The sequence below is a fragment of the Numida meleagris genome, chromosome 3, assembly GCF_002078875.1.
Source record: "Numida meleagris isolate 19003 breed g44 Domestic line chromosome 3, NumMel1.0, whole genome shotgun sequence".
NCBI lineage: Eukaryota > Metazoa > Chordata > Aves > Galliformes > Numididae > Numida > Numida meleagris.
Genome location: NC_034411.1, coordinates 56,950,384 through 56,967,306, shown reverse-complemented (window position 1 = coordinate 56,967,306; position 16,923 = coordinate 56,950,384). Strand labels below are relative to the sequence as shown.

Sequence of the window (16,923 nt, the reverse complement as noted above, 5' to 3'; positions counted from 1 at the left end):
TCCCCTGTCATGAACTATTGAGACCTTCAGCAGGGACTCACCTCCCTCCCATACCATTTCTGCAAACTCTGAACTCCGCAGAGCTCCAGCCCAGCTCCTGCTAATGTTAGACTCCATTCCAGATGAGGGCATAAGTATTAAAAGCTGGCTTTTTACCAGGGGAAAGGGAGGAGCTCAAATGAAGTGACTGTGTTTGTTGTCCTTTACAGCTGTAGCACTGGGATGAGAGAAGCTTCTCTCTGCACCTTCAGCAGTGGAGCTTTTCTCATCCTAATGTTTTCTCAAAGAGCAGAGATTCTGGCACACAACAAGAGCATGTTCAGGCTACTCCTGCAAGAAGGGCACATGGAGGAGCAGATTACTTGGCTGCAGTGTGACATGCACTTCCAAAGTGCAGGTGTGGTTGGGCCTTGCAACCTGCCACTGGCCTCAGCTTGGTCCTTTCCAGCTCATCCTGGCTGAGCATGGCTTAGTTAGAGAACCGCACCCAAATCTCTCTACCATCGAAGAGCTTCCCCCATCACCATGCTACCTCCTAAGTTACTCGGGAGCCTGGACACCCTGCTCAAAGCTTCTGCATTCCTTTCAGTCATGCTGACAGGCCTTCCCAGCACCTACTTTCTGACTCACCAGTGCTCGGCCAAGGCTTATGGTGCCCAGCATCCCTGGTTGCCTTCCCAGCCTCTTCTGTACCAGAAGGGAAGCACCATTTTAATTTTCACAGGGTAGCCTTGCCACTGTGGAGGACAGGAGTCAAGAGGAGCAAGAATGAGTGGAAGAGGTGGGAAGGGAGATGTAGATGCCAGCATTACTGATGAACCTTTGTTACCCTTTTGGAGCAGTGTTAATTTGCAGTGCTAGAGGGTTATGTTCTCTCCATTTTTTTTTCCTCTATATTCAGAGTGCTGCCACTGGTTAGAAGAGGCTATGTTCCAGCAGGTGACAGTCTGCCTGTAGTCAGTCTTCAATGTGTCTTCCATTGTTTGGGCTGCCCTTTAGAGAAAGCACATTCAAAAGAAGAAGGCATTTACTCCTGTAAGGGCCCTTAAAGTCTGTTTCCACTGCTGCCTGGGAATTTAAAAACAAACAGAAACAGAGAAGAAACACAACAAAGAAGATACTGATGTGATAAGGTACTTCTAGATTCTCTTCTGCTAAATTATATCTCAACAGAAATAGCATTGAGGAGGGAAGAAGCCTATGCAGGTTTTCAAGAATTTAGCCTCACCACTTTTCTGAGAACATCATCAGCTTTCTTTCCCATCCATTTATCTTATCTTTGCTGCTTCAGGCCCTTCTCCATTTCCCCAACACCTCTACAGAGTCATTCATGGATATCACATGGCACCATGCTTTTGCAGCACTCACAAGAAAACTGATATGTTAATAATACAAACCCAACAAGTAATGCTTTTTATTTGTTGTCTATACAACTTTTTTCTGCATGCCTTCATTTATAGGTTGTGTGTTCTTCAGTGCAGGGACTGGCTCATTCAGGGCCTGGTTTTGCACTCTTCATTTTGACAGTATTGAACAAATAATGATACACCTGAGTTAGAGCTACAGCAGGAGTTAACACTATTTCTCAGCTCCATTGCAATCATACAGGTAATGCTATGTTGTCATTCCATACTGAGCACACTAATTGTATTTTTAACAACTTTTGGAAGAATTTTACTAATTTTAAACATACCTTCCATTGCTATCATGAAAAGGTACTTCACCAAAAATAACCAAAACATAACAATAGACACATTATTCATATTAGTGTGGAAGAGGCTCAGTGCAAGTGTTGTACAGAATGACTCTCAGAATGTTTTCTGCTTGCTCCTTTTTCAGTGCTTGCAGCCATGAGGTAGCTATTTGTAAGGAGGTGAACTGTGGAACTCACAACACCTGAACTTCCTCTACTTGTGCAAGTTTGGCACATTGCAGAGACCACCAAGCAGCATCGTATCAGCATCGGGTTGCATGGCATCGATACAGCTCACCATTTGGTTCTTGGCTTGGCCAGCTACTGTCCCTTGACACAACAGTCAGTCAAGGGTAAGTGGCACGCTCTGTCCTTGGTGGCAGATTCAGAGCAAGAGCCTAACTGCAGGGGCTTGCAACCATCCCTCTGGCTCCAGAGGGAGCTCTTTACTACAAAACCCACCAACTAAATCTATCTGACCATCTGTCTTCCACCCACTAATTCAGAGGTTGAAGGGATAGTGCAGCAGTTAACCTCAGAGTGATGTCACCTGTGGCCTTATTGTATCACATTTTCCAGGGAATATAATGCAAGTCTTATCCTACACCCTCCCATTGCCACAGATAGCACAATATCCCCCTTCACCACATTACGGATACATGAATTAAAAAGGTGTGCAAACCTCTTGTTTATAGGGACAGTAAAAATACAAAGCACATAAACCCTGCTTTGTGAAACTGTAGCTTAAGCATTCCTTATCTAGTAGAGATGGGGCACTTTGACTTAGCTCAGCCTGCAATGCAAGAGGATCACCTCTATTTGTGGGCTTACAGCACCACAGGTGAGTTGAAGCCCCCATGCATTTAATAGCATGTACAGAGGTAATTTCAATAAAAAGCAGTTTTGACAGTGTAATTATTGTCAAATTTATTTCTTGAATCCTGCCGTCACCCAACTGCAACTTGCTATCTCACCAGTGTCTGCTGCTTTCATCTTCTGAATAAAATCCAAGCCCTGCAAGTCTTTAATTGCAGCCCAATCAAATCCTTACATTAGTTTAAAGTCTGCTCTTTTCCAGACCAAAAATTACTATGTAAAAACAAATCTGGAACATTAGACTCAAAGATGTGAAAGGATCAGGGCTCTACATAACATGAAATACTTAGGCACAGAGGAACTATTTAATCATCTTTTTTCTCCTGCCCTGCATTGCCTCCCTCGGTCTCTCCTTATTCGTGCAGTTCAGCTTTGTGTTTCAAAGGCATTCAGGTTGCTTTAAAATCTTCCCATGCAGCACTGACATGGGGCATAGAGGTGTATCCCGTTTGTACTTTTTAATTGGAAGTTAAATTATAAAGCTGTCTGTGAATGCTCAGTGCTGCAGCAGGCTTACGGCAGAACTAGAGCCTGTGCTTCTCATGGCAAGGCACTTCAGCTGAAAAGAACCCAGAGAGTTCAGTTCACCAGGACAGGGACAGGATTCCCATGCATCTCAGGAAAAATTAGAGTGCATTTTTCCTAAAAATACAGCTCACACCTAGCAAATCTCAGAACAGATGCATATTACCAAGTCCCAGATCAATCTCTGCGGGAATCACTAAAATACTACAGATCTGAACACTACAATGCACAAGGGCATACACATAGCTTATACACAACAAGCATGCATGGGAAGGGAAGATTAGGGGCAAAGGAGATCTTCCTTTTGATTAAAAAAAGATTAGGAGAATGCAGAAACACAATGGTGTCTCACTGATCACAACTAACAGCAGATAAGAAACAGGAGGACTGAAGAGAACCTCTGCAGCTTTCTGGATGCTGCTGGAACAAAGGCACAGTGAAAACCAAAAACATTCACAGAATCATAGAATTAGCAAGGTTGGAAAAGACCTACAAGCTCATCCAGTCCAACCATCCACCTACCACCAATAACCCCACTAAACCACGTCTCTCCACACAACATCTAAACATTCACCACCTTCTGGAGCTGGAGTTGCGTATGGCACCCCAGCAGACATCTGGGCAGTTGAAATCCCCGATGAGGATGAGAGCTCGCAGTCTCTTATCAGTTCTGGCTACTGTTGCAACCCATTAAGTGTTTTTTTTTTTTTTTAAAAAAAGAACCTCTATGAAAATTTGAAAGATTAAAAATCCTTTGTTCTTACCATAATAAGCTGCAGTATTTTTTCCAGTTTCATGAATCCTTCTCCCAGGTCCCCTCTACACAGTCACATCGATTAAGAAGAGGGAAAAGCAAGTAGGAATTTATTATTGAAAATCTCCTAGACGCGTTTGAAAGGTTTTGCAAATCCCACAGATCTAGTGAGTCCTCTTGTAAACTTGATTATGAAGAAGGAAAAAAAAGCATATTTTAAACATCGAGGGCAACAGTGTAACATGGCTTCTGTTTTTAAATTTTGAATAACAAGTGTTGGGAAATCCAAAGTCAACTTGCACATGCAAAACGTTGTATTATACACACAACCAAGCAATGATCCGATTTTCTGCAGCCTCCCTCTGGTGGTTGAAGAGGGAATGCAACCTTTTTCTAACATCAATCTCTGCTGACTTAACCAGACACATTATAAATACATTGTTCAAGTCTTAATAAATAAATATTCCCTGCAAAAGTGACACGAGGTGGGAGAAGTCTGCTACTACTGTGGCTGTTCCATATTGGCTACTTGTAACGCAGGTAATACAAGAAAACAAAGAAATTAATTTCACAGTCTTTCAGGAGAAAGAAAAAAAAAAAAACACAAACCAAAATTCAAAACACTGAAAGATTTAGAGAATGCCAATAGCTCTCACTATTTGCTTCTACAGTGTTATCCAACTTCCTCAGTATATTACTTCTGAGGAATTCCACTGCTGGAAAGAGGCGCTAGTTTAAATATTTAGAAGGATACTCTGGGTCCACATCAAGCTAGAATGCAAAGTGAGACAATTCAGGAAAATGCCTGCAGCGTTAAGAATTGGTTCAGTTGGAACACGCAAGCAGGACAGGAAAGATGCTGCTCCTGCAGGTCTTTCTGACTGTATGCCCCAAAAATTGCTTAGGAGGAGAACAAGTGTTAAGAGTTCCACTGATGACAGAAGCCTGCAAAGCCACAATCAGATTCTCGCTTCTCAGGTCTGCCCTGTGGGAATGCTTCCATGGTACTGTCCCCGCAGGATTTCTGGAGACCAGTAATCAAAACTGAGCCACACATATTGAAATAACTTGACTCTGGAATGCAGCACGACACCTTTTGAAGCAAACATGCAGTATACAATAAGCAAACATCCTCAGTTCAATTAACTGAAGAATACTCACTGAGTATGAAGAGTTCTCAGTTCTCTGTTACTCAAATTTGGCAGAATTTGGGATTCAAGCACAATACAAACGACAGCTATTTCCAGAAGCACAGGTTTACTGTCTCTTTTTGACACAGTCTTTATAAACAACCACCAAAAACCTTCCACCCACTGGATCAACAACTACTTTTGCTAACTGTTACATTTTTATAAATATAGAAATGAGAGAGAACTTTTATTACTTAACTTTACTGATCTGGATTTAGTAACAGGTTCAAATTGGTATTATTGTGACGCTGATAGACAACTTGGGACATGGAACTAATACACTTGCTATGCTAGATCCTTATTTTTAACATTAAGTGTATGGAAAATAAATAAGCTTAATACTACTGCTACAGTCTTTAAAGTTTGTTTTTAATTTAAAAAGTTTGTCTAACAAGATGAATATTTACAAAACATTTAGTCTTTCAATTCTATTATCAAAACCTGTTGACCACGGTACACAAATAAAGAAAGTAGAATATACAAATCTAAAATATAACGTATCAAGGAAATTTACGTGACTGACCTGATAAAAATTACAGCATTTCCCAGATGGAAAGGTAGAATGTCAAACAGCACGGCTTTAACAGAATACGCACACTTCCAGTAAATACAGAAGACAACCTCTGGGAGATCTACACCAGTCTAGTAATTGATGCTCGATCAAAGCCACTGCTTGTGTCTTGAATGTAAACTGTACACATGAAATTTACAGTTATTTTCAAAAGCTCATTCTCAATCTTCAGAAAGATGTTATAATGCAATGCGATTGATGCAATCTTTTTGTCCAGGAGATTTCCCACGTAATGTTTAATCTACCTGCCCAAAAGATGATAGAAATTTAAATTTTTCTGTTGGACAAAAAAAGAATACAGGTTTCTAATATGCGAAAGTCAAATGCAAGAAAAGCCTTTTTTTTTTTTTTTTTTTTTAAACCAGGCTATACACACTGAGCGTCCTTTCATTTCACATAGACAGAAGGAAGGAAAAATACAGATGACTCAAATCAGGATAGGGAGCAGGAATGCTGTAAACTCTTCAGAAGTCTGTGTACTTGCTTGCAGAGAAACTTTAATCAGTGCTTTCGAAGAAAGGCAACGTACACCTCATTTAGTGTCTGATATAAATAGCCAGGAAGATCGGCATGCATACAATTAGCTTCACTGTGCAAAAGAAAATGAAGCACAGCTCTGTATGTAGTTCTCTTTCCAGAAAAAAATATACAGCATACCAGATTTCAGTTCAGGTGATGCTTCACCTTGAAGGATGACTTCACATCAAGGTCAGTCTAACGCTTTATTTCACTGTGTTACTGGCAGAGCAACATTAACAGGCACTTGGCTAGGCTGTTGTGCTGGTGACCCATTACTGAGAGGTTGCTGTGGAACACCCGCTGGCTCCATTTTGCTGATGTGCGTTATGAAACGTAACCGAAGTTTCAAAGCTGGTCTTAAATTACAGATTATTTTCTCAACCTGTAAAATAGAACAATAATAAATACTAAATTCAGACAGAAATGCGTTTGGTAAGTCAGGAGTATCTGGACACATTACCACTGCACATGACCATTACAGATGCACAATGAAAAAAGATACTGTATTTATGTTAACATTCTATTCATCACATAAAGTTATGGACCTCTTGTGATAACTAACCTTAACCCATCCCCTGCCTTAGTCTAACGGTACTGTAACAAAGCTCTGCAGAATGAGTCACACAATTTATACTTCTAAACAGTTCATCCTGTTATAAAATTAACTAGCTGAATTTTATTTTTTTTTTTAATCAACTATGGACGCATTCTTGCTTTTGTCACAAGTCAAGCTACAGTAAGTGAAACAAAAACTAAGGAAAAACTTAAATGATATGGATTGAAATAAGTTGGCAAATATTCAAAACTTTATACAGCTTTGTTCCTAGTGGTTGCTTTAATAATAATACGTAGAGAACCTTCAAGCTGCATCTTAAGCTTCACACTACAGACAATAACCCAGAGATCTGAGATACTAAGCCTATTGCATCTAAAGATTACAACAGCGTAAAAGCGTACCAACTCCCCAGTTTGCATACAGAGAGACTAGTCAAAAATTAAGCTTTTTGTTTTACTGCTACAGATGAAAGTCATTCCTAAAAAGACTAATTTTTTTTAAGGGAAGATGACTGATTTACTTACTTGGTCTTTCACACTGTCACCTGTAAACATATACTTCATGTGATACAAGAAATCACATATAGGATCCATGTAGTTCAGATGTGAGCTGTATTGATCAGCATTCAGGAGCATTTCATAAAATGCCACTCCAATCTGTCTCCGAAGACACAAAAACCACAAAAAATGCTTTTAAAGGTATCTGTGTTTCCTAACTGTCTATTTCCTTGCAAGGACAAATGGGCAAGTTTAACCAATCCCATTATGGTTAACCAAATGATTGTTTTTTCCTAAGTGGCGTAATGATGGTACTTCAGCACATTGTATGTAAGCAATAGTTAAACATCACTGACTGAACTTACGCTTTGAATAAGAGCCTACAAAATTTGCAAAAGTAGAGTTTAACTACCAAGGGTTAAGCACAAGTTTTGAAGCTTTTAGAGAGACGTTTACTGTGTTTACCTTTTATCTAATTTAGATTGTGCTTATTTTTAAAAAGGCTGCTTTATTTGTATAGAATTCAATTCCAAATGTTTATGACAGATCTCTGTCAGACTCCAATTTTTAATATAATTGCAATGCAAAAATAAAGACGTTGTATAAAGCGATTCAAGAGCTACGCTTTACCTCTATCATGCATCGTGTCCTCTCCTGCTGGAACCGTTGAAGAAAAGGACCGACAAGGTGGTAAACGTAAAGCAACTGGAACTCTGTTTTCACTATGGGTATCAACACTTCCGTGAGGAACCTGTAATGTTTTAAAGGTACTTACTACTTCAACCGGACTCTTTTTTTTCCTCCCCAGCCCAAATTTTAACCCAAACATCAGATTACCTCTGATGGATCTGGGCCTTTGTTTTAGAAATTACAATGTTGTTCTGAAAATATTAGCTACTTCAGTGAAGCTCTAGAACATTTCTACGCATCGTTACTAAACTAGAACAAGAAGTCTCAAGGAGACAAGCAATCCCACCTAAATTTAGTAGAATGCTATGTACAGTGGAAAAGCCGTCCTCCAAAGTTTTAACATTAACTTTAAATCAGTGGTCACGACTAGTTGACAGGAATACATCATACCACCTTCACTTTTGTCCAGTATGTGTAGACTTGGTATTCGCAAATGGTATGTTAGTCTTACCGTTAACACAGCACTGTGGAAAGTCAAATCACTATTATTTTTAATGCAGTGGTACTTTTGACTTACCTTAATGACTAAGAGAGCCACTGCTGTGTCTTTCAGTCAGCACAGCATCTCACTGAGCAGCTACAAGGTACTTTCCAGAATTAAAGGCACACTGATCATAGCTGACACTTAAGGATTATATCACAATCAGTGCTTTTAGGAGAAGTTTAAATGAACAAAAGCAAGCATAAAAGCTAATCTAAATATTAAGAAAGGCAGTTGTGAAAGGCAGTCAGGCTCTAGATGAACGCTCTGAAACTTACAGACAAGAGCCATGTCAGGGGGAAGAGAGAGCTGGAAAAGAACTTGTGATTTACTGATTGAATTTTGGTGCAACTCCCTACATATTTGCTGTTACAAATACTACAGGTACAGCTTTGCTATACACAACGTAAGTGTAATTTTAAAGACAAATCATCAAATATCATTACACCTACTTGGGAATGAGAGAAAGCTGTCCAATGCTAGAATGATGCCAAACAGCATGCGCCAAAGCCAGAGTGTAGCTACAACTCATCTCAGAGTAAGACTGATGACATGCTGTGAAGTCAAACAGCTGGAAAGGGTAACCAACCCACTCTGTCTCTGAAGTCAAGCTGGGACTGTTGATAACACTTACAATGTGATCGTGGAGAACAATCCAGTATGGCTCCTGGAAAAACAAAGAGTCTGAATTCCTTCTAAAAAGAACACCTGAGACAATAGTAGAGAAAGGATGAGAAGCATTATTATATTTCTAAGATGTTTTCAACTAGATGGTAGTTTATATACCGATTTGACGAACCTGAAAATTAGGATGCATAATACAAAACAAACACATCCATGTTAGTGGATGTGGCACACTCAAGGGTATGACAATTATCACAACATATTTCATTAATTTAATTATTTAGAGACCTACTGTAAAAGACTTCAAAAGAAACAGAGCAGATGTCAAAAGCCTTAGTGGAAAGAGACCAAAAATTTTCTGAGTACAAGCACAAACAGGCCAAAAAACCAACATGAAAACAAAAAGAAAGGTACAAATGACAGAATATCAATTCACGTGCAAGGAAAACGCTCAGGAGAAATCCTTGCTTCAAAAATAATTGGGATGAAATCCATGATGTTTTTTTTTCCAAAGAGAAAAAAACACTTTGAAGGAGGAAGGTCACAAGGACAACTGTTGCACATATAAGCAACAAGTAAGAAAGATTCAAATTATTCAGACTTTCCTGGTCATCATATTCAGAAGAACAAAGCGTCTAGTGAAACACGAACTCTAATATTGCATACACTTGCTTTTACAGTCTTAGGCATATTTACACAGTTTAAGAATATTTTTCAAGAAGTTGAGAGAACGATATAAACACACGCAGATAAAGGATGTGCACGTGTAAGCATTAAGATGATTAGATTTGCATCAGAAGCCATATGAAATTTTGACTTCGTAGTTCCAGCTCACAATTAATACTACGCATGTGGAATTTAACTGCATTTTTAATAGGAGTGATTCACTCATTTTCATCCTAGCCTGAAAACAAAACAGAAAAGCAGAAAGTTTCATCACTTCTTCCATGCTGGAGAAGTAGAAAACATGCCATGTTTTTCTGGCATGCAAGTACCCTTCAGAATGGCTCTCTGAGGAACCTGCAGATGTTGCCATCATATTGCAAACTGAAAAATTTTTGAAATGTACTCTAGAAAGTTAATAATGTTTTTGTGGAACAAGATACGTTATTATAAAATACAATGTATCGACTCACGGGTAAGGCTGTGATAATTAGTCCAATAGCATTCATCCAAGCTGTGATATTCTCTCTTGGCACCAGGGGCTGACTACAGATAGAGAAAAAACAAAACCCAAGCTCTGAAATTCACAACTGCAATTTGTGCTTTTCATGTACCTACAACAAGGTGTATTTATACAAAGAATATTTCTCAAGAAGTTTCCAGAACTATAAAAACACATGTAGCTATTCAGGAGAGACAACAGTCAGCGTAAGTACCACTATGACATTGCTTGAAAAATTTTAGTCCGACATGATTTTGTTTCAGAAGCATGTTTTTCTCAAAGGGTGTAATTACACTATGACTGCTACCAAACAGTTTGAGTGTATAACAGCTACGTGTCCTTTTATTTACTCGTTCCCTCCACGTACCACAAAGCTAACAATAATACATTACTAAGCTGAATAAAGCTGATAACAAAATCATTTCCGTTTGTCACTACTGATCGAAGATGACATCTGAGTCATCTTTGCAAGAACACTAGATCCTTCTTTTCACTTCAGTACAGCAAGGAATCAATAAATAGAACTACGGGTCAAATTTAATGCATCCTGAGAGAATGCTGGCCTTGCAACTCTGTTCTCTTTCAAAGTATCACCGATTTTACACATAGGATTCAGAGTGCTACTAATGGTTTCTGCCCCCTTCTCTGTGTATTAACTGATGGAATTTCTCCTTTCACTCCAGCTGAAAGGACAGCAGACTTTTTCCAGCTTTGTGCCACTGAACCCAATGGAAAACCCTCTTAAAACTTAAAAAAAACCAAACAAAAAAAAAAAACTTAAATGCAAATAGTGAAAGTTTTAATTAATTTAAATGTTACAAAAACTTAAGAAAATGAATATCGCAAACTACCTTAGCAATCTTTAATTATTATAAGTTGTAGAAAATAGTTTCAGAGAGCCAGCATACCTCTTCAGCACAACGTTCAATAGTGCATTGCCCACATCTGTTCCTGGAACTGCCAGTGCCATGAGCTCAACGCAGGTAACATGAAGAGCATGGGCAGCTGGGTTAGGAAACTCATTGAATCTCCAGTCACAATTTGGAAATGGACCAGGTGATTTGCCTGCCATAGGTGACAGTGATTAAGGAAAATAAGCTCCCCAACAAGGACTAGTGTACACAGCACATTGCTTAAAACTGTATGTATATGCCACATAGACAAAATTGATCTGAAAGATAAACTGCTGAGAATGAATAAAATAGACAGCTCAAAAATAAGACATATGGCCATGAGCATGAACTATAAGCCACTGAAGCGTTGCAGAAATACACGTGCGTATAAATGCACATACACTGCATAAATGCACATGCATATAACACATACATGCGTAGACTCACACAGAAGGTCACACAGAGAATAAATTTCCCCGGTGAAGTGGTGGAAGAAAAAACATCAACCATCTCATTCAGCACCTTCTTCCAAGACAAGATGAAAATAAAAATAATTTTCTATTCTGCAGTATGAAACCTTTAATTTGCTTCATTAAAAGATCTCCTAGAATTCTAGTGATGGTTTATGCAACGCGAGCACCTGCTTAGTCTCTGAAAATACTTTCACAAGTAAGAATAGCTCATTAGAGCTACATATAGAAAAGATCTAACACACTGCTGACATTTGCATAAAAGCAGAGTTTTATATAATTTTACTTTTCTTTATATAGATCTAATAAACATTCCAAATTACACATTAGAAAAAGGTCATTTGGAAAGATGAGCGAAGAAAAAAAAAATGTAGAAAACTGGCCAACTCCCATAAAGCTAATCCTAATAGGGAAGAAGGCATTCAGAGAGATTCCACTAGTGCTGCTCTCTAGAACATAGCTGCAACGGTTCACCAGCTATTTCCACAGTATGTTAAATCAGCTGTAGTCATAATTGTAAAAAATACAAAGCAACTATTAAGAACATTTAGGTTTGTGTTAAAGGTATTATTCGGTCCTAAAAACATTCTCAGCAGCTGTTAACATAATGTATATTGACTTTCACCTATATACTTTTAGCCATACACAATCTTAAAATATTTTTCTCTTAGTAATACTGGTAATGGCACAGAGAAAAGTTATCTTATGTTCTACACTTATTTTCATCATGTTTTATGTCAAACTTATTTTGAGTGGCAGTTAAGATTCATTTCAGAATGCATAAATATCAGCATTTTTATCTAGAAACAATGGACTAAGTAGTTAACATTTGCAAAGCTGTACTTCGTTTTCACCATATGTCTCAAGATGTTTTTGCTAGGAGAGCACAGTCATTTTGTAAAATAATAAAGAAATAAAGAGATACGTTACAACTTTGATCTCATCTTCTAAACAATTTCTGTAATTGGAAGGAATAGCTCTGTACTGTTAAAAGAGAGGTCAGTTATCCTATTTATATTTTTTTAATAATCATCTCCAGTCGGTTTTGTATCTGCTTTATTGCTTTACTGCTTTGACATTCTTCATGTCTCTAGAAACAAACTCAAAATAGGCTAAGCGATGAAAACCGAACATTTTGGTAAAACGAAGCTAAAAGACAATGGTACAGCTCACTTAGTGCACACTAAGAAGGATATTGTCTACTAGTCTTCCAATGAGTTTGCAATAGTAAGTGTCATCAGGAACCCACGGATTATCTTCCCGGGCATTCATTGCACATTTGAGATAAGTATCACTTAGACACCAGCCCAGCGGGCGATTGTCTTTGAGAGAGCCAATGATGGCATGAACAAGCTTCCTCTTGAGGTTTGTGCGCTCTCTGAGATGTCTCTCATAATAGTGAAGGGTGTTGTACAAGTACGTCACTGGACGGTCTGCCAAGAAGAAAACAACAAAGTGAACAGGAATGTCTCTTAGCATCATTACTACACTTTTGGTGCCAAGCAAGAAATTCAAACCAAGAGCTTGACAAGACTAAACTGCATATAACTAAAAACAGCATATATGGAATAGATTCATGTTCTTTGTTTCATTATACAGCACTGACATTCCTTTGTCTTGCATTTATGCTTGGAAGTGTGTGGAGACAGGCAGAAGTCAGGCCAAGTCAATATCATCACATGAACTATTAGTAATCTATTCATAAATAAATCCTCTAAATTATCTCTACACTTAAAACCTATTAAATACTAAGACTCCAGGCATGAAATCACAGTTAACAAAGAACATCAAGTCTGGCCTTAACATAATAACGTAATCTATAAAAAAAAAAGTATATATTGTAGAAGTGTAGTAAAAATTTAGTGTTAAAAAGAATCAGGATAAATGATTTTGTCTTAAACAATAATAGATGGAGGAACTGTTTTTTTTTTGTTGGCTGTGCAAGTCTTGGTATCTGAAAAATTGTTAAGACACAAGTCCGAGTATCCACTACTACAAGCAGGTGAAAGGGAAAGGTGTGAAGCAAGCATAGTCTAACAGAAGCTACACAAATAAAAGCACATTCACTGTTTGTAGGCTGAAATACACTAATCACATATTGTACTCCTTTGTGGAAATGCGCACATGGCTCACAGAATATTAAAGGATTAAACATCACTCTGTTAGCAGATTATTACGAATGAGGGAAATGAAGGACAATAACATCACCACAGTAGGAATAAAAGCCTGCATTCACAGGTAACTTACCATGGAATTTGTATAAACCTCCCAGATGATCCAGTAAAGTTTCTAGTGACTTAGACACTGGCAGCAGTTCCAGAAATCTATGGATTACAATGTCAAACACAGGCAGAAATCGCAGGCATACATTCCCAAAATAAATTGGAAGATACTGGGGCTGGATCTGAACTGGGGGATTGACTTGCTCTGCCAAGCCTTCAAAATACAACTTTTCAGGATATTTCTGGAGGGAAAGAAAACAAACAAGCTTAATAGTTATTTCTTTAAAAGCACTATATTAAATATTCAGCACCTACATTGCTTTGAAAGACACTTCATAACCCTCATTATCATTCATAACTGCAACAAGAGGTTATCAACGCAAAGCTTATTGAAGAAAGCTTAGTGAAATCATGCAGTGGCTATGACTGCATAATATGTATTCAGGAAAAAAATACAGAAATTCCTCCATCGCTCAAGGGGGCATAAGGGAGCAATAAGGAAAGCAAGGCAAGGCTAAAAGCAACTAGGTGCAATGTGTCCTTTGTCAAGTGTTTTAAGAAGAAATCTAGAGGAAATTAGCACCACTGAAAGCTTCTGCAGTATGTACTAAATCAGAACACTAGAAATAATATACATGTAATTACTCCCCGGGAAAGAACTGGAATGTACTCAAATAACAGATGAGAACAGCTGAAGCATGTGCATGGTATTTACCTGTGACTGAAATTTCCACACGCCAGATCGAGTCTCGTAACTTTACAGCTATGTCAGAGCACTTCCCAGATTAATATAATTTGGTATTCAACTACGTATTCACTTTTAGAAAGTTAAGACACTACATCGCTAGCACAGAAGCAAATAGGGACCAAAGAGCCCCTGGATCAGAACTAGACTGTATCTGCTTAGCTGCATGGGAGTTTAGTTGTATCTATTTTGATCCAGCACTTACGCATCCTTTGGTAGAGCACTCCATCGTACATCCCTTTCTAGCCAGCAGAAGCCAGTATGTTTACAAAAGCATTAAAACCTCAGCAGTTCTCTTCCCTGACACATCTGGACATTGTATTCTTCGCACCCAGGAGATAGGAGAAACTTTAACGATTAGGAGAAAATGTGGATTTAACTGTTGTTTTGGGCATAAAGTAACAGAAGGAAATATACCTTTTCCCTGGTGCACAAGAACTCTATCCTAAATGAATCTCAGTAAAAACAAAGTTTTAAAATGATTGGATTTAGATGAACAAGGGTTTCTAATCAGCCCTTCAGATGCTTCCATGGATATTACTGCATTATAATTTTAACACAAATACATAAACATTGCATTGCTTTTTTATATTAGCCCAAACAAATTACTACTCAAGTAGCTCTGAAAATATACAGAACTGCCTTGTAATTTTCACAAAAGAAGATTTTCTAGCTGGTCTGAGCTCTACAGGAAGTATTAGAATATGATGGTTTTATTAGCTTTGATACCTTGTGATAACTCATATGCTTAGTATGCCAGTCATTCTGCAGCCAGTGCTCTGGAGAATTCTCCTTCACAAAATCACTCACTCTGTTTCTGAAATCGTTAGGCTTGAGTAAGAGTAACTGAATAATGAAGTAACAGACTTGAGCTTCATTTCCTTCATGACTACGCATAGCCTTCAAACAAAAAGGATCAGAAAACAGAATTATAGAGTTGATGCTGCTGTCTGCTCAAGAACCGCTAGACATTAGCAAGCCAACACAGCTGAACATTACATACATCTGCACACAAATTCACACTGAAAATATAGTCTCTGAGCTGTATTTAGGAGGGAAGACAGAACACAGGTAGGCTCCATCATCTCCCGATAAAAGTAACCATCACATTTTCTATTCTGTAGGGAGAAAGTCTCAAAAAATTCCTAGTGAAAGTATATTCCCCAAGAACTCTAGTTCTCTTTTGTCTGTCGACTCTGTTCTTGAAAACAGCTTCATTATCATTAATTGGCTAAGACTGCTTCAAGCTTCCAGCCACTCTATCACATTTGCCCTTGAGTTTGAAATCCCCACTAAAACTCAAATCGGCTTTACAATTTAAAATCTCATCTTAGAACAAGTTAATTATAATTACTGAAGGACAATTTATTTCTCTCTGGCTAAGTCCTGCTTTTCTTTATTTTACAGGATAACCTGAAAAGACAGAAGATGCCATTTCTCTTCTATTTTTCTGATGAAACAGGCCGAACTTCAAGCAAAAAGAGAATACTCTCAAGGGTACAGGACTTTCCATTTGTTTCCAAGACACTCCTGTCTTTTCTGAATGCAGAAATAATTGCAGAACTCTGAGATCAAAGATTCACAGCACAAAAAATAATGTTCAATAATACTAATTCAATTCAAATAACCACAAAATGCTTCCCCTATAGATTCAGGTAACTACAAGACTTTCACATTATTTACAGAACTAATCTATTATTTTACTTATCAATTAGTCAATATTTAACATCAATGCACGTCTAAAAAAGATTGCTTTCACAAAATCGGCACAGAAAGCAAGGACCAAATTCTTTGCAGAAAATCCTCTCAGATCCTTTCTTTTAAAGCAATACTTACCAAACAAAGTATCAACCTGTCCAGTGTTACAATGTTGTATTTCCACACCATGTCATTGAGAATCTCAATACACTTATTGAGCTGCTGACCTCCTGCTGAGGTAGAGAATTCATACACCAAGAAATCCGCAAATGTCCTGACGTGCGCCACAAGAGCTCTGGCCCCAATTCTTTCTAATACTCTATCACAGAGGAAAAAAAAAAAAAAAAAAACCATCTCTCTGACAAGAATGTTTGGAAGCAACCAACAAATGTTACTCTTTAATATGCTTTCATCTGATACATTTTTTTAAGAATGAATGGGATTTACACAAATGTTTACTGAAAAGCAAAATCCCCTCACCTTATTAAATGACAAGAAACTAAAACAAAGAAAAAAAAGTCCCATTTAAAGAGCAAGGGAATTCCAAAGTCTGGATACCAATTAGAAGAAATGCCTCAGGTTCACCAATTCTGATCTACAGTATTCTGCTCAGAATACATGCTTTCATTACGTATTTTTTATGCATGTAATCTATGAGAAAGTTATATACCCGTAGCTCAATGCAATTTTATTTTCCTATACTGTGTACTTTAATATAAAATTAGCATTAAAATACTGATATTCCTTGACTGTA

The 16,923-nt window shown here is 38.0% G+C and overlaps 1 protein-coding gene across 4 annotated transcripts in view; it reads right to left on the bottom strand.

Annotated features, from left to right (window-relative positions):
* Positions 5,387-16,923, bottom strand: part of MED23 (mediator complex subunit 23) — a 35,081-nt gene continuing 23,544 nt past the window's right edge. Inside the window, exons 21-31 of one of the 4 annotated variants that reach the window (XR_002436322.1) lie at positions 16,308-16,488; positions 15,201-15,371; positions 13,752-13,968; positions 12,701-12,937; positions 11,050-11,215; positions 10,113-10,185; positions 8,805-9,019; positions 7,812-7,932; positions 7,209-7,340; positions 6,267-6,510; positions 5,651-5,854 (exon numbers count right to left, since the gene is read on the bottom strand). Coding sequence is in view for 2 of the 4 variants with exons in the window: in XM_021389475.1 (XP_021245150.1) it covers positions 6,337-6,510; positions 7,209-7,340; positions 7,812-7,932; positions 8,805-9,019; positions 10,113-10,185; positions 11,050-11,215; positions 12,701-12,937; positions 13,752-13,968; positions 15,201-15,371; positions 16,308-16,488 (1,687 nt within the window). In the remaining 2 variants the exon portion in view is untranslated. Of the gene's footprint in view, positions 6,511-7,208; positions 7,341-7,811; positions 7,933-8,804; positions 9,020-10,112; positions 10,186-11,049; positions 11,216-12,700; positions 12,938-13,751; positions 13,969-15,200; positions 15,372-16,307; positions 16,489-16,923 lie in introns of all 4 variants that reach the window. The other 3 variants (XR_002436323.1, XM_021389475.1, XM_021389476.1) reach the window with 3 other exon arrangements.